The sequence below is a fragment of the Hyperolius riggenbachi genome, chromosome 9, assembly GCF_040937935.1.
Source record: "Hyperolius riggenbachi isolate aHypRig1 chromosome 9, aHypRig1.pri, whole genome shotgun sequence".
NCBI lineage: Eukaryota > Metazoa > Chordata > Amphibia > Anura > Hyperoliidae > Hyperolius > Hyperolius riggenbachi.
In genome coordinates, this window is record NC_090654.1 from 115940230 (window position 1) to 115962931 (window position 22702).

Below are 22702 nucleotides of genomic sequence, written 5' to 3' on the forward strand. Positions count from 1 at the left end.
TACCACCAACAGCCCCCCCTCCACATTAGTGAAATCCAGAAGTAACAAATGTGGATATGGATATAGGATTTGTGTCCTTTATTTATTTATGCATGTTGCAATCCATAACTTACAGGATCAGAAGATGCAGAAGCAGAACATTAGTGTAGGTGTCAAATGTGAATACCAGCCCAACCCCACCACAACCGCTTATTTTTGAAAGTCTGTTCTGAGTAATACCAGTATACCATTAAAAAGGAACTTCAGCCTAAACAAACATACTGTCCTTAAGTTACATTAGTTATGTTAATTAAAATAGGTAATTATTTTACCCACCCAGTTTTAAAAGAACAGGCAAAGGTTTGTGATTTCATGGGGCAGCCATCTTTTTGGTTGAAAGGAGGCGACAGGGAGCATGAGACACACAGTGAAGATGAAATCCGCACACCCGCAGGTAAAGTCCAAGGTTTTTTATTTGAATCCAACTCACAAATACAGTAAACCAGCTGACATGTTTCGGATCATATCCTTACTCATAGCCTAAACAAACTGACATCTTGGTGGGTGGGACATATATCCTGCTAGGACCGCCCATAAAGGGCGTATGCTCCTAACTCAATGAAGACAAAGCCTCAATTTGGATTTAAAGGTGCAGAACTAAAGCCTGCAGAAATATGTCCACCATCAAAAACATATTACATTAGTAAATTATGTACATAGAAATTGCAAAATTACAGAAGCTAAAATTACAAAAAGTACAAAAATACAAAACAACTAAAAACGATATCAATATATAAAATTAATATCCCACCTAGCATTCAGCCTATTTGGTTCCCTGGTGCCCATCTGCAAAATCCAAAATGCTTCTCTTATTCGCAATTTTTTTATATGCATCACCCCGTCTAAATGAAATAGTTACCTTCTCAATCCCTTGAAAGGTAAAACCCCTCATGTTGCCATCATGCTTCTCCCTGAAATGTCTCGCCACATTACTAATATTATCTGTCTTCCACGAGGCCCCATTATAATGTTCTGAAATTCTTAGTCGTAAACAGCGTGTAGTGCAGCTCACATATTGTAGGCTGCAAATTGTGCATGTGACCACATAAATGACAGATTTCGTATTACAATTAATAAATTGTCGTAAAGTAAACGTTCTCTGATTAGCAACGGAAAAGACATCACGCGAGGGATGGTGGCAAACACAATAATTGCAAGAGGAGAAACTACACCTGCACGACCCAACAGTGGATAACCATGTGGACCGCACAGGTGCAGTAGAAATGTTTCAGGATTTGGTAGAAAAAGATCTGAAATCCCTAGCAGAAACCAATAGAATTAGGTACAACTTAACCCCCTTGGAACGACAGGCACTGGATCATTTAAAATAGAGATCAGATATTGTTATTAGAAATGCAGATAAAGGGGAGGCTGTAGTTGTACTCAATGCGAGTGATTACAGGGCAGAGGCCTTGCGCCAGCTCCAGGATCCAAACACCTACATGCACCTCCCTACGGACCCTACTTTTGAATTTAAGCTTGAATTTGATCAGCTTATCTCTATGGGGGAATCCATGGGGTTACTTAAAAAGAATATGGCAGATTTTCTTATGCTTCATACACACTTGAGATAAAAGTCTTTGGAAAATGAAAGATCACAGACCAATTTTACCCCCTTCCATGTAGTATGAGAGCCATACCTACACAGTCTATTCTATGGAGCTGCACTCCCCAACAAATAAAAACTTTGCAGGATGCTGCACACACAGATGCCCGTACACACTCAAAAGATCATTATCTGCAAAAGATCTGTTCCTGCAAAAGATCCATTCCATGCAAAATGCATTATAGTCTATGAGATTGGCAGATCATCATACACACTTGGTTTAACAGACAATCATCTGCAGATCATCTGCAGATCAGATTCAACAGGGTGGATTTTCAGATCTGCAGATGATTGCCAGATATGCAGATGAAGTCTGTTAAACCAAGTGTGTATGATGATCTGCAGATCTCATAGACTATAATGCATTTTGCATGGAATGGATCTTTTGCAGGAACAGATCTTTTGCAGATAATGATCTTTTGAGTGTGTACGGGCATCTTTGTGTGCAGCATCTTGCAAAGATTTTATCTGATGGAGAGTGCAGCTCCATAGAATAGACTGTGTAGAGTATGGCTCTCATACTACATGGAAGGGGGTAAAATTGGTCTGTGATCTTTCATTTTCCAAAGACTGTTATCTCAAGTGTGTATGCAGCATTAGGGTTCGGAGTCCGGTCATTCCCATCTTTCATCATCTCCCCAAGGTGCATAAGCCTGCCTCTCCACCAGAGGGCAGGCCCATTGTGTCTGGCATTGGCTCCCATGGGGAGAGATTGGGGGAATGGCTGGACTCCCACCTGCAACCATTGGTCCTGAGACTACCTGGACTCATCAAGGATACCAAACATGTTCTAGCTAGCCTTGATGATGTACAGTGGAAACCACATTAAGTGTGGGTGACTCTTGATGTAAGAGCGCTTTATTCTTCTATCCCCCATGATCTGGCCGGTGTGGCCCTGGAGTTTCATCTTTCCAGATATAGTTCATTTTTGGCTTCATTATAGGCCTATATTTTGGTGGTGACAGAGTTTCTTCTTACCCACAATTATTTTTCCTTTGATGTGGGGGGGTACTATCTCCAGAAGTGTGGAGCTTTTATGGGGGCGAAATTCGCGCCCTCTCTCGCGAACCTCTATATGGGGTGGTGGGAGGAGCTCCACATTTTTGGAGAGATGAACCCCTTTTTGGATTCTATTGTTTGGTATGGTCGCTTCATTGATGACCTTCTGATGATCTGGCAGGGGACAGATGAGACTCTGGGACACTTTGTGTCATATCTCAATACAAATAACTTTAATTTATCTTTTACCCACACATTTAGCGACACACAGATAGATTTTCTTGACATCACCCTTTTTGGATTTGGTGAAACTGGCAGGATAGAAACTAGGACTTTTAGAAAGTCCTGTGCTGGGAACTCTTTGTTGCAAGCTTCCAGTTGCCATCCAAAACATACTCTCAGGAGTGTCCCCGTGGGCGAATACATTAGAGCAAGAAGAAACTGCTCTACAGATTAGTTCACATCGCAGGAGTTTTCCACCCTCAGATCACGGTTTAAACTAAGAGGCTACCCTGATTTTGATAGGGCTCAGAAAATTGCTGCTTCTAGGGATAGGGATAAACTTCTGAAAACTAACCCCGATAATATATCGGCGCAGGAGCCCAATGCGAGTTCTATTAACTTTATAACAACGTATAGCCAAAAATATGATAAAGTTATAGGGGTTATTAAGAGATATATCCCAGTTCTATATGCTGATGATAAATTGCAACAAGTACTTGAGCCAGGTTGCAGGTTTGCATATAAAAAGGCCCCATCCTTGGTGTCCACCCTTTCCCCTAGTCTTTTCCAATCCTCTACTGCACCTGTGCGGTCCACATGGTTATCCACTGTTGGGTCGTACAGGTGTGGTTTCTCCTCTTGCAATTATTGTGTTTGCCACCATCCCTCGCGTGATGTCTTTTCCGTTGCTAATCAGAGAACGTTTACTTTACGACAATTTATTAATTGTAATACGAAATCTGTCATTTATGTGGTCACATGCACAATTTGCAGCCTACAATATGTGGGCTGCACTACACGCTGTTTAAGACTAAGAATTTCAGAACATTATAATGGGGCCTCGTGGAAGACAGATAATATTAGTAATGTGGCGAGACATTTCAGGGAGAAGCATGATGGCAACATGAGGGGTTTTACCTTTCAAGGGATTGAGAAGGTAACTATTTCATTTAGACGGGGTGATGCATATAAAAAATTGCGAATAAGAGAAGCATTTTGGATTTTGCAGATGGGCACCAGGGAACCAAATGGGCTGAATGCTAGGTGGGATATTAATTTTATATATTGATATCGTTTTAATTGTTTCGTATTCTTGTAATTTTGTACTTTTGTAATTTTAGCTTCTGTAATTTTGCAATTTCTATGTACATAATTTACTAATGTAATATGTTTTTGATGGTGGACATATTTCTGCAGGCTTTAGTTCTGCACCTTTAAATCCAAATTGAGGCTTTGTCTTCATTGAGTTAGGAGCATACGCCCTTTATGGGCGGTCCTAGCAGGATATATGTCCCACCCACCAAGATGTCAGTTTGTTTAGGCTATGAGTAAGGATATGATCCGAAACATGTCAGCTGTTTTACTGTATTTGTGAGTTGGATTCAAATAAAAACCCTTAGACTTTACCTGCGGGTGTGCGGATTTCATCTCCACTGTGTTCCTGATTTGCCGTTTGGCTTCCAGCACCCTGCACAGGTACCAGAGGTAGAGCGGTTTTCCTTCTTACATTGACTCTTTGGAGCATGAGACACAGTTCCAAGTGCCCTGATCATCCCTCTCAGCTGCGCGCGCTAGGCAACAAGAACATCATGCTTTGCATAGCATCAGGGGAAAAATGCCTGGGCAGATTTCTTTGATGGGGCGGAACTTAGCTCCTGTGCAACTAAAAATGAGACTTGGGTAAGAAAAACAAAGTTGTGATGCTGTAAAACTGTTAAAGAAACACCAAGCCTTTTCAGTGCTGCCGAGTAGATTTTTAGTATGGAGGTTCACTTTAAGTTTATAAGCAATGTTCATCACTTCCAGTAGGCTTGATTCACAGTGCTGCATTACATAATGCATGCGTTATGAGTGTGAACTGCAATGGGGACTAGACATATTGTAGATTTTAAAGGAAACCTCAGGACAAGCTATAGTGCAATATTTATACTTACCTGGGGTTTCCCCACTAGCCCAAAGTGGTTAGTGGGCTCCATCGCCATCCTCCCCGGAAGCTTCATTATCCCATGTCCACCTCAGGTAATTTGGACAGTTTTGTTCTTCTGTGCATGTGCGCCCATGTTGCACTCCCGTGGCCATGAGTGTTCTGCTCCTGCCCAGTAGTACTGCAACAGGGGCGTGTGCGGCCGAGCATTCGTAGAATATTTTCAGGTAGGTGTAGGCGTGTTGGAAAAAGTGATGTGCTGTGTGTTACATAATCTATCGTCATCTCTGTATGCATATATCTCTCTCTCTCAACTGTCTTACTCCCTACACTGTGCTTTTCACCAACTTACACTAGTTCCCATTTTTTTTCTCCCCCCAATTAGTGTCCAGAAATCTTCATAATCTTGACAGCATCTGTGTACAGACCATGTGACTTATGATACTGCAAGGGAATCTGAAGTGAGAGGGATATGGAGGCTGCCACATCCCCTTTCTTTTAAATGATGCTCGTTTCCCGGTAGTCTTTTTGAGCTCTTTGACTGCAATAGTGTTATTTACTATTTATATAGCGCTGACATCTTCCGAAACGCATTACAGAGTATACAGTCTTGTCACTAAAAGGTCCCTCTGAGGGGCTGTCCATTGTAGTTCCAGAGTAACTTGGGCAAGCAAATTAACGTATCTGTTTTTTGGATGTGGGAGGAAACCGGAGTGCCCAGAAGAAACCCACGCATACGGGGAGAACATACAAACTTCATGCAGATAGTGCCTGGCTGGGATTCAAACCCAGCACTGCAAGGCAAGTGTGCTATATGAATCCAAACCAGAAACAAGCATGCAGCTAATCAGGTTAGAAAATCCGATCTGCATGCTTATTCAAGGTCTGTGGTTATAAGTATAGGTAGAGGATTAGCAGGACAGCCAGGCAATTTGCACAGTTCATAATGAAATAAATATATCAGCCTATATACCTCTCCCTTAAGATTACCTTTTAGAAAAGCCTGTAAAGTTAACTGCACCCAATGATAAGGTGAAAGAAGCCAGCCAGAGGCTCCCCTTGCCTTCAGACCAATACTAAAGGCTAGGTTGTTCTCGGGCAAAGCAGCCAGTTGAGGCCTTCTCACACAAGAATCTGGCATTAGTACAAGCATGAGGTCATTTAATGATGTAGCATGCCAGATCTTTAGACAACAATAAGCAGCCAAGTCCAATGTTTCACTCTTTACCAGTCCGAGGAAGCTACCCCATCATCCCTCCTCCATAGAGACAGAATACATTGGTCAGCTGTTGCCTAGCGACATAGCTGTACCATATTACGTTCAAGCCCGGTGAGTGACACAAGATTACCAGTTTCTATCTTAAAGGAACCTGAGACCAAAGGGGTCTCAGTTTTTATATTTTCCTGGGGCTTTATTCAGCCTTGAGGCAGCTTGGTCACTCGCCGTCTCCGGCCATACAGTCCAGCAGGAGACAGAAGCGGCCCAGGGAGATGGTGAGGGACCGATTGGCCTTAAGGGGGCTGGAGGAAACCTCATCTAAATATGAACCTGATACTACTTTTGTCTCAGGTACACTTTAAGGTGTGTACAAAGATCGATCAACACACACACTATGAAAATGTCAGTGATGCATATTTCTCTAAAACATTATGTAATCATTACTTAATTACTGAAATAAACCAAATTCAAGATGTACTTTGAAAATTTGGATTCAACAAAACATCTCATCTTCTGGCATGAGTAATTAGCTGCACAGGGTCACCGCTACTCATTTTTAACACCTTCACCAATCCACTGACAGCAAACACACTGACAATACAATGCAATTACTGTATGTTATAAAAAGGAAGGAAAGTTTCCTACTAATAGAGATGGTCAATGAAATGCCAAGTGTGCCTTGCATTCAAAATGTATGCAGCTTGAAATTGGATCAAAAGGAGGTTAATTTGATTGGTCCAAGTTCAGGCTGCATACATTTTGCATGGATTCTACTATTTGCTTTTCAATGACCATCTCTGGCCATTAAACCCTGAAATATATGTGGGGGAATCATGCACTCACACCAAAAAAACCTTACAAGCCACTCAAACACTTGAAAATGCCCCAGTAGAAGATGCAAACAAAAACTTGTTTTGATTTTCATGTGCTTATTAAAAAAATAAATACATGTGTAAAGTAGGACATCATAAGCAAAGTTTTAATTCAAAACTATAGGGCATAAAAAAAAAAAAAAAAAAAAAAAAAAAAAAAAAAACATGCGTACATACTGAAATACCCACTTGTGTTTTTACTCAAGAATCATTTATGAACATTACCTTATAGTTTCGGCAAAGCTCACCCTTCGAGAGCTTTTCCTCCTCTTGTCAATTGTGGAGTCCTATCAGTGGAAAACGCATGCATATTGTCACAACATTGAAGCTACAGATCAGCTCAGGTCCAGGCACATGGCATATTCGTTGGATGTACTTTAACAAGTCCAGCCAATGGGGGAGGGGGAAGGGGAAATCACATGATCAAAGTTTGCTGTTGACAACAAACAGTCCTTGCCATTTATATTTAAAAAGATCATGGCAGAATGGTGTTAATCTGCCATGAGGAAAAAACTTGCTGACTGCTGTGCCGCAGCAGTCACATCACAAATATGCTCAACACTCCCTAGGAAAGCAATAGGATGTGGTAAAAGCAGGGCCTGAAAGCGGAACTGAATATATATAAAAAGTCACCGGCAGTCATGCATATCTTTCTTAGCGTTCCCGCCCACAATAGTGTCCTACGCTAATGGCGCAGGACGCTATTGCGAAGAAAGATACGCATGGCCCGGGGCGTGCAGTTGCTGTGTCGGTAATACCAAAAGTAGCTGGCGGCAGGAGAACGGAGGACCGGCGCGGGACAGGAAGGCTGCAAGGGGCCGTCAGAAACCCCAGGGAAGTGAATCTTTTTTTTTTTTTCCTCTCCTTTCTATATTCAGTTCTGCTTTAACCTGAGCTTATTGCTTAGTGTGGGCACTGGCAACTCTTGACAGAAAAATACATATTCTGAGCAGTTTGTATTGTGATACAGGTTAATTTACACAGCACTGTATTGTTAAAGTGGATTATCACATATAGCAGCCACTTCTTTGGCTCCTTGGTGATGTCAGATATATATATATTTTATATTACCTACATTAATTGGAAGTATAGGGACTGCCTGCGTATACTCAGACTATAGAGATCTAGTGTAATGAAGCAGGTTTATTGTCACTAGGGCCTTTTCTCTTTTTTGATATCAGAAAAATACAGCCATCAAATGTGGTAGGCATATTCTACGTAGTGAAAAGCTTTCTAGAATTTTGTGAGGGAAGTGGCATGTTTACTTTAAAACGACACCTGAAGTGAGAGGGATATGGAGGCTGCCATATTTATTTCCTGCCTGGCTGTCCTGTTGATCCATTGCCTCTAATACCTTTAGCCACAGACTCTGAAAAAAACATGCCAATCCGCTGTCAAGATTAGCTGCATGCTTTTTTTTTTTTATAGCTGTGCAATTCAGACACTAATGATGCTGAATGATCAGCAGGACTGTCGGGCATCTGGTATTGTTTAGAAGAATGGCAGCCTCCATATACCTCTCGCTTCAGGTGCCCTTTAACACAAACCGTTAACCAGCATGTAAGCCATTTGACGTCACAGAAACCATACCTATATCCTTAAATCTCACTTGGGATTATAGTAGCAGAAATAAAAGACTGTAGGTTACCCTTATGCCCTCAAGTGAAAGACCTGCAACCTATTTGCCCACTTGAAGCTCACCAGAGTCAAACGCTCATTCCAGGAGGGGGAACGGTGTTAAGGGTAGATTGAAAAAGAGGACAGTTTACTTTCTGTTTTGTGAATTTAACAGTTTCTCACAATAGAATTCATGAAAGAGGATTTGGGAAAGTGATGTCAATTCTTTTGTCTTCAGTGAGACTCGCTTTCATTTTGTCTGGATTTAAATTGTTCTCCAAACTCCCAAAGCTTTAGAGCATACCTAAACAGACATGTGACCTGTTAAACCCAATCTACATGTTTCGATTCTTTGTACGATTCTATTAAATCCGACATGTCCGATCGAGATTCAATTAGATTCAGTTCGATTTGCAATTGCAAAACAATGGCAAATCGAATCCCGCTCGGACATGTCGGATTTTATCGAATCGTACAAAGAATCGTATAGTGTAGATTGGGCTTAACACACAGACTTATGGTAGTATTGCAGTGAGCAGGTAGTGCACAACAAAATTACTGACAACATCAACAGAGTAACACAAGTTGTTCGACATACAGTACATTGATACCAAGCATTGCTATGGTAATGCGCTTTACCATAGCAATGCTTGTGTTATCCATGTACCGCATGTTGCAGTAATTGTGCAACACCTGGCACTATTATACTATTGTGCTTCAGGCCCCTGACAAGAGAAACATATGGATAGGGTAAGCTCATAACAACATACAAGGATATGGATAGGGTAAGAGACATATCAGGACACCAGCAAATGAAGATGCTTATTTTTAATGTTCCAAAAAGTGGAAAGTAGGAAAAAAAAAAAAAAAATACAAAAATCATCATTAATCAATTCCATCAATAAGTGCAGGCCTATGTAGAGAGTGCAATAAATCTTTAGAATACATCTAAAGGCTTTAAATTAGTCTAAAGATTTATTGCACTCTTTGCATAGGCCTGCACTTATGGATAGTATTATTGATTGATTGATTGATTGATTGATTGAAGACAAGTTTGTATTTTTTGGAACATTAAAAATAAGAATGTTCATTTGCTGGTTTCCTGATATGTCTCTTACCCTATCCACATCCTATGATGACTAATCAGTGAAGTGGAACACCACTAAGGACAATACTTTTTAGTCTCCCATTATACATAACTGTAGAGATAAACATTGGTACACAGAAATTGTTTGCAGCATATATTTCCTGCATTGCAAGTGTTACAATTGCTGTGGAGGCTGATGAACAGCTAGTGGAGTACAGCCTGTTTTCCTTAAAGTGTAACTGTCCGGCATAAAATCAATTCTTTGTTTTTATCTGGTTAACAAGTAATAAGGATGCTAACCAGGCAATACAAATGTTAAAATCACTATTACTTTTCTTGTTGATAAATGATCGTCCCCCAGTTTACCTGACTCTTAATTGGTACACACAAACAGGAAGTTGCAGGGCATGCTGGGTTGTCCTTTTTGCTTCTCCAATTTCCCCTTTAGATTTAACTAATGCAGCCTGATTGTCTAAAGCCCCTTTCCCTCCCATACCTCTGTTCCTCTGTGATTGGCCAATATTTCTCATGCTGAGACAATGCACTTTCTATCGTGAAGGGCCAGCAAGTCAGGCAGAGGAGAGTAAGGGAGGAAATTACATCAGGATTGGCTTCAAAATAGCCTCAGTTAAAATGGGAAATGCTAAGAAGGATTTTATCTTTTTAGGGCTCGTTCAGACTATACGCGCTGCCGTGCGCATTTTGGCAGCGCATATAGTGTGCGACACGCAAGAACAGTAGAAGGGCATAGACAGCCCTTCTACTGTTATCATATGTGCTGCGCAGCAGCGCGATGGCGCTATCGCGTGCTGCATGCATTTTTTTGGGAATCGCAGCGCATATCCCATTCATTGTAACGCATAGTAGCGCAGCGTCCGATCGCACAGCCATCTGCGCTAAATGATGTGAACGAGGCCTTACTGTATAAAAATCACTAAAATCAAAACGTGGACAGTGCAATACATATGTTAAGTAGAGCAAGTATTTATCTACTTATTTATGTGGGGGGGTTTTCTGAGATAGTATGGCTGACAGCTCCTCTTTAAAACTAAATAGAAGGCAAAACTTATCTGGCTGAGAAAGTACTGATAACATTTTAGTATGGACAAGTTCACAGGGCTGTGGAGTCGGAGTCATGGAGTCGGAGCAATTTTGGGTGCCTTGAGTCGGGAAAAAATGCACCGACTCAGAATGAATGTAAACTGTAATTAAAGGGGCACTACAGCGAAAAAACTGTAAAATTTTAAAAATGTGCAAACATACAAATAAGAAGTACATTTTTTCCAGAGTAAAATGAGCCATAAATTACTTTTCTCCTATGTTGCTGTCACTTACAGTAGGTAGTAGAAATCTGAAAGAAGTGACAGGTTTTGGACTAGCCCATTGCTTTATAGGGGATGCTCAGGGATATATTTATTTTCAAAAGCACTTAGTGAATGGCAGTTGCTCTGTCCAACTGCCAAAAAATTGTAGCGAGCAGGGAAGCTGGCCAGCATCATTGTTTAAAGAGAAACTCTGACCAAGAATTGAACTCAGTAGCCAATACCCCCTTTTACATGAGAAATCTATTCCTTTTCACAAACAGACCATCAGGGGGCGCTGTATGGCTGATATTGTGGTGAAACCCCTCCTACAAAGAAATTCTGAGTACGTACTCTTGGCAGTTTCCTGTCTGTGAACCCTGTTGCATTGTGGGAAATAGCTGTTTACAGCAAGCAGCAGCTACATCACTTGCCAGCAGTAAAAATGTCACCATGTAATAAATGTCAGAATGTAAATAAGGGATTTAAAAGATTTAACAACGGGCAAACACTGACTAAATCATTTATACATAATTGTAAAAATGAAGCACTTTTTTATTACATTATTTTCACTGGCGTTCCTCTTTAAATCCTTTTTAGGGAAAATCTTTATAAAGAATAAAAGCCTTGCTGAGAATCTCCTATGAAGAGATGGGTTAGTCCAAAACCTGCCACTTCTGTCAGATTTCTACTACCTACTGTAAGTGACAGCATTATAGGAGAAAAGTAATTTATGGCTCATTTTACTCTGGGGAAAAAAAAAAAAAAAAAATAGTACTTATTTGTATATGTTTGCACACATTTTAAATTTTACAGTTTTTCGCTGTAGTGCCCCTTTAAAATAAAAAATATGATAAAATGTTTTATTTCTCAGATAATAGTCATCATAAATAATTTATATATACAGTAATAGCTGTGCTTAGTCCACAAAAATGAAATAAACCAATCAAAATTAGTTAGTTACTTGTGCTGCTTCAATAAAGCAGTCCCCGTATTTTTAAAGTCAGATATACATGTCTGATTGTGACTGTACTGTATATATGATGTGTACACAGGAATCTCATATATACTAAATAACATCTATGCTGTAAGAATAAAGCCTGATGTGTAGCTGTGTCACTAATAGAGATGGTCAATGAGATGGAAATAATTCTGCGCTGATGCTGGTTTATGCAAATGTATGCACTCTTTGCTCATGAAATCAAATAATTTCATATGTTGTTAAAATTTGGTTTGAGGACTACGAATTAAAGGGTACCTGAGACAGATGAAAAGAAAAAAAAAGTGTTATACATACCTGGGGCTTCTTCCAACCCCCTTCAGGCTAATCAGTCCCTCGCTGTCCTCCTCCGCCACCTGGATCTTCTGCTATGAGTCCCAGTAATTCAGCCAGTCAGCGCTGTCCGGCCACGTGCCGCTCCTACAGCCAGGAACATTCTGCACCTGCGCAATAGTACTGCGCAGGTGTAGTACGCTCCCGGCGGCGGAGTGTGTGCATGCAAACTAAGCAAGACTGGCTTAAGTACCTGAACTCATAGCAGAAGATCCAGGTGGCAGAGGAGGACAGTGAGGGACTGATTAGCCTGAAGGGGGCTAGAGGAAGCCCCAGGTATGTATAAAACTTTAATTTCATCTGTCTCAGGTTTACTTTGTTACACAGTAGTACTATACTCTACATATGCACTCCCCACAGAGCTGCAGGGAATCCACTGAGAATGTTGTGCACATTGAACACAGAGGTGTTGTCTATCGCCCATAAACCTGGTTCACATTGTGCATGAAGAATGTGTAATAGGGGAAGAATCGTCTCATTCTCCTGCAGAGTACCTGCACATCACTCTTACATGTACCCACAGTTACATTGCCTAGGGCCTGATAGATGTTCTTTGTTCCGGTCTGTGCCTTTTACAAGTACTCTTACCAAGGACTAGTTTTAGTCTATGACTAAAGGGAATGAATATGGCATATGTATGTCTACATATCCTTCTCACTTCAGTTGTCTTAAAATTCCTAAGTGTTGGCAGTTAAGAGATTAATTTTGTTACATACTTTCAATCAACAAGATTGTAATATGCAAATTAGAGGAGTCGGAGTCGAGGAGTCTGAGTCGGAGGAATCCTAAACTGAGGAGTCGGTGGATTTTTGTAAAGACTCCACAGCCCTGCAAGTTCAAAGAGTAATTTGTTTTGCAGCTGAATGAAGCAGGCATGAGACTGTTATGGCGTCTGTTTAGAATCCTTAAACTGAAAATAAAAACTATGAAAAACTGTTACAAATGTTACCATTAGTACTAAACATAGAATTCTTTATCAAGTTTATTTTTAGTTTACTTTTGCCAATACTGTATAAAAAAACTATACATTTCAATCAGGCTGAACGACGACTACTAACCTGATAATGTTCATTTCCTGATCCTAAACTTCTGAGCGGACTTCTTGGCACTTTCAAAATCTAAAGAAAAACGATACAACTAAAAACATATCAAATCCTTTATTCCAGGAACTCCAGCAGTGTCTATACAAGGATATTCCATGGTTTGTATTTGGGCCACAATGAGGAAGGGGGTCCTGGTCAACAGTGTGGGGGTCGAGGAGGATGTGGGAAGCATCTGAACTATCCAGAGGTGCCCATCTAGTGGGGTATCTAATTTTTAGTTGACTTCTTTTCACCTTACAGATTTGCTTTTAAAAGTACTCGAGGGGGAAGAGAAGTGTTAAAAGATATTTACCTAAATCAGGGCTGCCCAATAGGTCGATCGCGATCTACCAGTAGGCGCGACTGCCTGCTTGGTAGATTGCGGAGTTCATGGCGGCGTCCCATTGAATTGTGCGGCCGGCAGCTGTAGACCGCGGCTGCATCCTATCAGAGGATGCTGCTGGCCACGGCCAATCAGGCGAGGAGAGAGGCGTGGCTAAGAGGCCAGGGGCGGCTCTGCCATGATGCAGTGTCATGGATGGGGCGGCGCTGGAAGCAACACTTCTGCCTCCACTCACTCTGCCCGCCGAAAGGGAGTGAAGACCAGCTGTTGATGACATTCTGCCTCTAACTGTGATAAGGTGGCGAACAGGGCACGGACTGATAGCGGTGGCGAGGAGGAGCACTTCTAGCATGAAGTGCCATAGGAAGGCTGCATACAGGCTGTGGCCAGCTGATTGACTGTCCGGCCTTATATTAGCTAATTTTGGGAGAGGGAGAGAGAGGGAGAGGGAGAGGGAGAGGGAGAGGGAGAGGGAGAGGGAGAGAGAGAGAGAGAGAGGGATTTAGGGCTTGATTCACAAAGCGGTGCAAACTGTTTAGCACGGGTGTGCTAAACAGTTAGCACGTGAAGTGCTTTTCGCGGACTTTTGCGTGCGCAAAGTGCCGCGATCGCAGACTTTCCTTTTGCGCGCACAATTTGCAGCGAATCGCGGCAAATTGCGCGCGCAAAAGTCCGCGATCGCGCTAATCGCGGCACTTTGCGCACGCAAAAGTCAGCGAAAAGCACTTCACGTGCTAACTGTTTAGCACACCCGTGCTAAACAGTTTGCACCGCTTTGTGAATCAAGCCCTTAGTGTGTGTGTGTGTGTGTGCGCGCGTGTATGTACACATTAAGGGCCTGTTCATACTTGCTGCGTTTGTAGAACGCGTATAAATGTAAAGAAACGCAAGTTGAAAAACGCATGCGTTTTTCTTGCGTTTGAATGCGTTTTCTATTGCGTTTTGCACAAACACGTGACCCAGGGGGAAAAAAAGAATCATGGGAACCGCAGAGGAAAACGGACGCTAAAAACGCAATAGTACGCGTTTTTGATACGCGTCCATAGACTTTCATTGCGTCCGTTTCTATGCGTATCGCACAGAACTGCGTGCAGCAATGCGGATGAGAAACGTATGCGTCTCATACGCATACATGTGAACTACCCCATTAAAAAGCATTACGAGCCGTTTCTATGCGTTTTTGGTACCAGTACGTGTTCCCTGAAAACGGCTAGGAACGCATATAGTCTGAACAGGCCCTAAAACAGTGCTTTATTGCATTAGGGACCGGGCAGGCTTGAAAAAAAGAGCTCTTACCAATGCTCCAAAATGTTGCCTAATGTCTCCCTAATAAAAAGAGCATTCAAATACAAAAAGATGGTGCCAGCTTCTTTTGTTTGGATAAATCCTGAATAAAATGGTTTTGCCTTTTTGACTACTTTAGTGGTCAGTTGTCATTTTAATGCCATGGACATCTTCAAATTTTGTTTTCTGGATTGTTAAAATGTCCTCATGGCTACACCTGTATATTAGGATAGTAGTAGGCTCTGCCTTATTGTATTGCGTTGCTATGTGGAAACCGCACCACAAAGTAACTGCAACCAATTCATGTCAATGGAGTAGTTTCCATTGAAGTGAATTGACCTACGCGATCCGGCACGATGCAACACGGTGGAACTTATGCATAGCATGCTGCAGTTTTCTGCAGCACGCATCCAATTCCCCATAGCTGCCGATAGGAAGCCGCATGATGCTGCATCCGGTTGTACGGAAGACAACCGGAAGTACCTGCGGGGGTGGGGGTGGGAAATGTGAGGCGATGCAGCGAACGCCTCGCATTCACTACACTATTGGAAACGGGCCCTTACACCAAGTAAGCTGAAGACTTAGCCAAAGATGTCCAAGCACAGGCATCAGTATCTGTTGAATAATTCTGCCTCATTAGTACGCATGAAAAGAACACATTCCTTATGAGATACAGAATGAGACAAATTAACCATTATATGAATACAACAATTACCGAAGATGGTGCTTTAGAACTTCTCCGCTCAGTTAGGTCACTGTAAAAAAGAAAAAAAAAAAAAAAAAACCTCAGTATGTAGTCATTTTGCATGGAAATAGACATGACAGTGATCGGCAGTACAACTTAAAGGGAACCTGAGGTGAGAAGGATATGGAGGCCGACATGTTTATTTTCTTTTTTTTTAAAATGCACATTGCCTGGCTGTCCTGTTGATACTCTGCATCTAATACTTAAAGTCACAGACCATGAACAAGCATGCAGATCAGATGTCTGACAAATCTGAGAAGATTAGCTGCATGCTTGTTTCAGGTGTGCGATTTAGACCCTGCTCACCAGAAGCATCAGCAGGATTGCCAGGCAACTGGCATTGTTTAAAAATAAATATGGCAGCATCCATAAGTCTCACACCTCAGGTTCCTTTTAAACAGATGATGAAAGAGTAGATAAATAGGACAACACCAGCAGTGGAAACCATGTCTTTTCAATGATTTCAGGGATTGGAGCCAATTTCATAGACCAATCTGGAATTCAGTGAAATGAGCTTCCCTATTGGTCAGTGGCATTATCCGTTGCAGTACAAGTATGGATAGCAGTCATGCTTACAAAAGTCAAATGTGAAGGACTTTCCCCTGGCACTCAACAGTAGTTCAAGGACAACTGCAGTGAGAGGGGATAGGGAGGCTGCCATATTTCTTTTTAAACCATACTAGTTTCCTGGCAGCCCTGCTGATTTATTTGGCTGCAGTAGTGTCTGCATAAAAGAAGAAACAAACATGAACCTAACCTTGTCAGATTTGACAAAAATGTCAGAAAAACCTGAACTTCTGCATGTTTGTTCAGGGTCTATGGCTAAACGTATTTAAGTCAGAGGATCAGCAGGGCTGCCAGGAAACTGGCATTGCTAAAAAAAATAAAAAAAAATTATGGCAGCCTCAATATCCATCTTGCTTTGGTTGTCCTTTAAGGGCATATACCGTATTTTTTTGGAATATAAGACGCTCCGGACCATAAGACACACCTAGGTTTAGAGAGCAATACTAAACCTGGTATGTCCATGTTCTAGGTGCCTCTTATACATGTCCTCCCAAGTTCACTGTCCCCTCCTGTCTTCCTGTTGTAAGAACCTAAACGTTGGTTGCTATTAGCGACAGCACAACACTCCTTTTACTCCGGCACCAGCAACTCAGAGCTGCAACTCACAGTGACAGCATACAGGAGATAGAGCGGAGACAGCCACCTCCACCTTTAAGGGGTTTTAGCAATTCAGCAATCAGAGTTATTCAAATATTCCATCAGGCATCTTTTGTTACATGTTGATTTCTTCACAGTATAAACAGTCTTTCCTATGTCCTATGTACATCACATACATTTACAGCATACAGACATGAAGCTATTATTCTAAATAGGAAGCATAGAGAGCAGGATAGCATGCAGAAGAAGATCCCATCTGCCATCCCGTCTCTTACTCTTTATATGACCATCAAAGAGTTAAATTCTGACATCACCGAGCCATACCCCCAAGCCTACAATTGGGGGGGGCATGGGCATGTGACCCACATCATCATCTAGTGCACCAGTGCTTTATGCCCTAGATGCACGGAATGCAAGGTTTTCAAAATATCGTCTGTTTACCTTTTCGTAGTCTGAATGTCGGGACATTTAGACCTAATAACCCATTATGTGTCCTTCTAGAGGAACATGCTTCTTGTAAAGGACTTTATAAATTTCTCTCCGAGAAACTAAGCTTAAAGAGACCCTGCATCTCAAGTCTTTACTAGACTTTAGTACCTGAGGCCTAGAATTCAAGTATACTTACATTCTAACATGTGCATCCCCTTCTGGCCCCTTGTGTGGTCCTCCAGTCCATGTGTCCACTCCTGTCCCCCCCCCCCCCCCCATGTGTGTGTCAGTATCCACTTCAGCCCATCTTTGTGGTCCTCCAGTCCGTTACCCCTCCTGTATGTGCCTGTGTCCTCTCCTGCACCCCATGTGTGTGTCCGTGCCCCCTTCAGCCTCCGTGTTGTTGTCCAGTCCCTTCCTGTCCTATGTGTCCCCTCCAGCCTCCTCCCCCCCCCCCCCCCCCCCCGAGTAACAATAAGGGCAGAGCGACTCACCTCCCTATTGATTCCAGCAATGTGTGGGCCTCCTCACCTCCAGCATGTCAGCGCTACACCTGTAAAAGAATCATTAGCTGCAGAGCGGCTCAACTTCCTCCAGCGGCAGCAATCTGCAGACATCTTATGTACCGCGCAGCTTCTCCTACTGATGGCTCTTGTTAATGACTCATCAAGAGATGTCACTAGGGGAAGCCGCGTGGTATGCGAGATGTCTGCAGATCACTGCCACTGGAGGAAGGTGAGCCTCTCTGTCGCTAATGATTCTTTTACAGGGGTAACGCTGATATGCTGGAGGCGGAGAGGACCACACAGCGCTGGAATCAATAGGGTAGTGAGTCGCTCTGCAGTTGTTATTTGGGGGAGTGGAGACATGCGGGGATCAGGCGGACCACACAGCGGGTCAAGGAAGGGAGCCCCCCGACGTAGCGGCGGGTCGTATCGGAGGCCATTTTTAAGTCGGGATTCCCGGTCTTTGGAATATAAGACGTATGGACTTTTTCTCCCCATTTTTTGGGGGAGAAATAGTGCATCTTATATTTTGAAAAATACGGTATGTCTCAGATTTAGCTATGGGTGCACAAGTCCCCCCCCCCCCCCCCACCTTATTCTCAAGCCTAACGCACATTCAATTTTGTGTGGCCAATTTTTCCCCCCCGCATGTAGTACGAGGGCCAAAAGATTTTGAATACTATGAACTGGTTGTGCTGGTAAGCTCACATCTGTGTGCAAATTGTATGTGTGTACCAGCCTTTAGGCTACACCCTATCCACAGATTTGTCAGCGTACAGGCCAACAATCTATGTACCAGTAAGCTAGATCTCTCACGAACGCATTAAAGAGGCTCTGTAACAAAATTTTCAGCCTCATTTCTTCTATCCTATAAATTCCTATACCTGTTCTAATGTGGTGTGGATCACTGCAGCCTTTTCTAGTTGCGCTGTCTCTGTAATATATCTAATCTTTTCTTTGTCAAGCTTTGTCGACCCAGGGAGTAAGGGGCTGCCTCTGTGTGCTTTGTTTATTCTTCACAAACAGCACCCCTGCTCTCAGTTTCAGCTTCTCTGTGGTGCAGGTTGTGAGGCTGAGGGGGGAGGGACCTGCCTGTTACATGCTGGGAAAACTGTGACTAATCCCAGACTGGAGTGCAGATAATTCACTATGTAATAACTTGTAGTATACTGTACATGTGCATGGTAATCATACCATGCACAATCTCATTTTACTTGTTTTCAGGGGCAGGGCTACCGGGGGCAGAGCGACATAGCGGCGGGGATGCAATGTAGCGGCAAGGATAAACAAATACTCACTTGCCGGCAGCGGGGTCCGTCCTGCACGCTGTACATTTTACTTCCTGTTCTTGTCCTATTTCCCTGAAACAGCGCCCCCTGGGCACCATTACAAGGAGATGATGCAAGAACAGGAAGCAGAATGAAGCTAGTACTGCATGGAGGACCCGGCTACCGGCAAGCGAGCATTTGTTTTTTACCGCCTGCTGCTGCGTCCCCCTGGCTCTCTATACTGCGGGCACCAATCCTGGCTACACCTATCCCTGGCTACCTATGCTGCAGCCACCTAATTCTGGCTACACCTATCACTGCAAACAACAAAATTCTCAAAAGATGGGGGGGGGGGGGGGGGGGGGGGTTAATAGTTTATTTATTCTTCATTCACAATATTTTCAAGAGTTTTGGACAAGACTCTTATTGTTACAAGTTCAGAGTTCCATCACACAAAAAGACTGCCTGGCATGTGTTTCACGGCCAAAAGCTGCTTCCTCAGAGGCACACTGTATACAAACATCGATAATGGACCAAGACAAGTATAACTGCAATCTGTGATCTATAAAGAAACTGTTCAGCAGCGATTCCATGTCAAACATGGACTGTAAGACATGGAATTGCCCCTGAACACAGCTTCTTTATAGATCACAGATTGCGTTTATACTTGTCTTTGTTCATTATCGATGTTTGTATACAGTGTGCCTCTGATGGAACTCTGAACTTGTAACTATAAGTCTTGTCCGCAACTCTTGAGGATATTGTGAATGAAGAATAAATAGAGAAACTGTTCAACCCCCCCCCCCCCCCCCCCCCCCCCATCTTTTGAGAATTGTGTTTGTAATCTGCAGAGGTGGAACAGAGCTACTTAATTTTATTGTGATTATAGTGTCTACACCTATCACTGGCTCTCTATGCTGTGGGCACCACTCCTGGCTACACCTATCCCTGGCTACCCAATTCTGGCTACACCTATCCCTGGCTACCTATGCTGCAGCCACCTACTACTGGCTACCTATGCTGTGGCCACCTACTACTGACTACACCTATCCCTGGCTACCTATGCTGCGGCTACCTACTACTGGCTACACCTATCCCTGGCTACCTATGCTGCGGCCACCTACTACTGGCTACACCTATCCCTGGCTACCTATGCTGCGGCCACCTACTATTAGGGTGGGAGGGAGAGGTGCTATACGCGCTACCTGAGAGCTACTGTTTGTCCCGTTTTAATGCCTGATAAAGCGGGCTTGGTCCTGTGAAACGCGTTGCATCTATTGGGGTACTAATCAAGTGTTTTTGTCAGACAAGTAGTCTAGTCTGTTTTCGGAGTCCACCACTGCCTCCCCAGCATATTTTAAAACTTTTAAATTGTTTTTATTCTGCTGGTGCCTCTGTTCATCAAAGTCATTACAGTGACTCGATTGGTATTTTTTTTTTTTTTTATTGTACAAATCGGAGAACAGATCCTCTTTAAGGCCACCATACCCAGGCTAAACTCTCGGCAGATGCAGCCTGACTGGTCACCTCAGCCTAGAACCATCCGCACTAGATTGCTATTGCTAGAGGTTGCCCTGATGCGTTACCAAGAGTTCCAGAGTGCCGGATTGTCTCAGTAGAGTGTAAGCTGAGACCATTATTTTCAACCGATCTGTTCAACGGCTTCTGGACCAAGAGAAGTCTGCAAGGGCAGAACAGAGACACTTGAGTATTTGCGTTTTGCATGCAGGGACCAGCATGATGAGAATGGACAGTGGACACTGTCCTTTATTACAGGCTTTCATAGTGTACTCACATCTGGCCATTTGTGGTATTTCCCAGAAAAATTTAGCAGGTCAGGACTCCATTTACACATTTATTTTTTTTCCACAAGTGGAAGCAGACTATTTTTAACAATGAGAACCTCCTTCAGGCCAAGGTGACACTTAGCAGAATCGCATGCCTTTTCCACTATGTGCTCTGGGGAAACTGCATGCGATTCTGCTTAGTATGACCCTGGCGTTAGTCAATCTGTGAGCTGAAAATCTGTGTTCTACAAAGGTTGGGGGCTGGAGAGGGTTAGTGTTGGATAAAGGAAAGGGGGTCACATAGAGGACATGGCACTGAGATTTTAAAGGCATTTGAAAAGGTTTGTGCACTTACTTATCTTGGAGAATATATCTGCCATCCATTTCTGTAGCAAATCAACGCACTAGTGGAAAAAAAAAAGAAAACAATTACAACCGTTACCAGTAGATACCTACATGGTGCACTATTGGGACCACTGTTTTCCTGATGTTTAGGGAGTCGTAGTCTGGCCACATCTACTCTCCCACAAGGCAGCACAGCATTGTGGACAGAAATTGAACTGCACAGAGCTCAGTAGCAGACAAGTGACTCCCTTCAGCACAGCAAAAGGACAGTGTGAAAGGGATTTTTCTTTGGCCATTGGAGAGGGGTATAAATGTTTTGCTTCCCATGTCCTCCTCCAGCTGCGACTCTCCGGAGGATCCAGGCCACACTCCCCTTCATTCACAAGCATGGCCGCGCCTGTACAATAGCACAGAGCCGCTTGCACAGGTGCAGTACAGCTGTGATTGTTCCTAAAGATGCATGCGGTCCTGATCTTCAATCCAACAAGCCCTTGTCGGATTTCTTTGGGGAGGTCCGCATGCGGCAATGTAGGACAGGAGGATGGCGTGGAAGGCCTCTACGGGATCCAGAGGCTTCCCTCTTAGGCAAATATGTGTTTTTTACCCCAAAGTTCGGCTCAGGTTAACCTGAAAGGGTTTAAAGGTCCCATTTTGGGTACTTCCCTCGGGAAAGGGAAGCCTCTGGACCCTGAGGCTTCTCCCGTTGCACTCCTCCTCGCTGTTTCGGCGATGAGATCCCCACGAGCCCAGCATGCGCAGTGCGGGTGAGCACTACTAGCACAGAGCCAAGGAGGATCGACTTTTCCCACTGAGCCACAACTTGACTTCTTGCTACTGCAGAGGCACGAGCCAACTGCACCTGCGCAATGCTGGCAAGCTCCGTGGAACTTTAGGGGGTCCCAGCTCAAGAACAGAGGGACGGGAGAAGGCCTCTATAGGTTTTAGAGGCTTCCCTCTACAGGAGGAAAGCATCTACATTTTTAAACTAATCTCAAAAAATTACTTTAAGTAGGAGTACACCAAGGTCTTGTACGCACACCTGATGGAACTTGGCCAAGGCGGCTGTTCGGAGCATGTGTACAGGTGTCCCTCCAGGTCACTTTAGATGACAGCATGGGCCGAACACACTGTTTCCCACACAGTGGATGCCACTCCATCATATGGATCTTCAGAGGCTTCCCCCTTTCTCCTCAGTAGAGGGGATCCAGTGCTGGCTTCCCTTGAAAATCTGCCAGAGCCGAGCAGAAAGCCTTTACGGCACCTACGTGTAGCAGAGATTGGTCATGTAATTGTTGACATTTGTGCGGGAGGTCCCAGCACTGGATCGGGCTGGCCAAGGAGGACAGGTGAAGCCTCACTAGGCTCCAGAGACTTCCCTCGCCCTAAGTATCAGATCTTTTTTTAAAAAAAAATAAATTTAAACTCTCAGGTGTTCTTTAAAGCGTTTGTTTCCATCTTCACAATGCCTGTAACGCAGTGGCTGTGGTAACGCACGGCAAAGCATTGCAAGAGGATTTTCCAAGATGCACT

At 43.3% G+C, this 22702-nt stretch overlaps 1 protein-coding gene across 1 annotated transcript in view; it reads right to left on the reverse strand.

Moving 5' to 3' along the window:
* Positions 1 to 22702, reverse strand: part of KNL1 (kinetochore scaffold 1) — a 116758-nt gene that overhangs the window by 91495 nt on the left and 2561 nt on the right. The window contains exons 2-5 of the mRNA XM_068253383.1: positions 21183 to 21231; positions 15644 to 15683; positions 13278 to 13337; positions 7107 to 7168 (exon numbers count right to left, since the gene is read on the reverse strand). Of these exons, the coding sequence (XP_068109484.1) occupies positions 7107 to 7168; positions 13278 to 13337; positions 15644 to 15683; positions 21183 to 21211 (191 nt within the window). The 5' untranslated portion in view covers positions 21212 to 21231. The remainder of the gene's footprint in view (positions 1 to 7106; positions 7169 to 13277; positions 13338 to 15643; positions 15684 to 21182; positions 21232 to 22702) is intronic.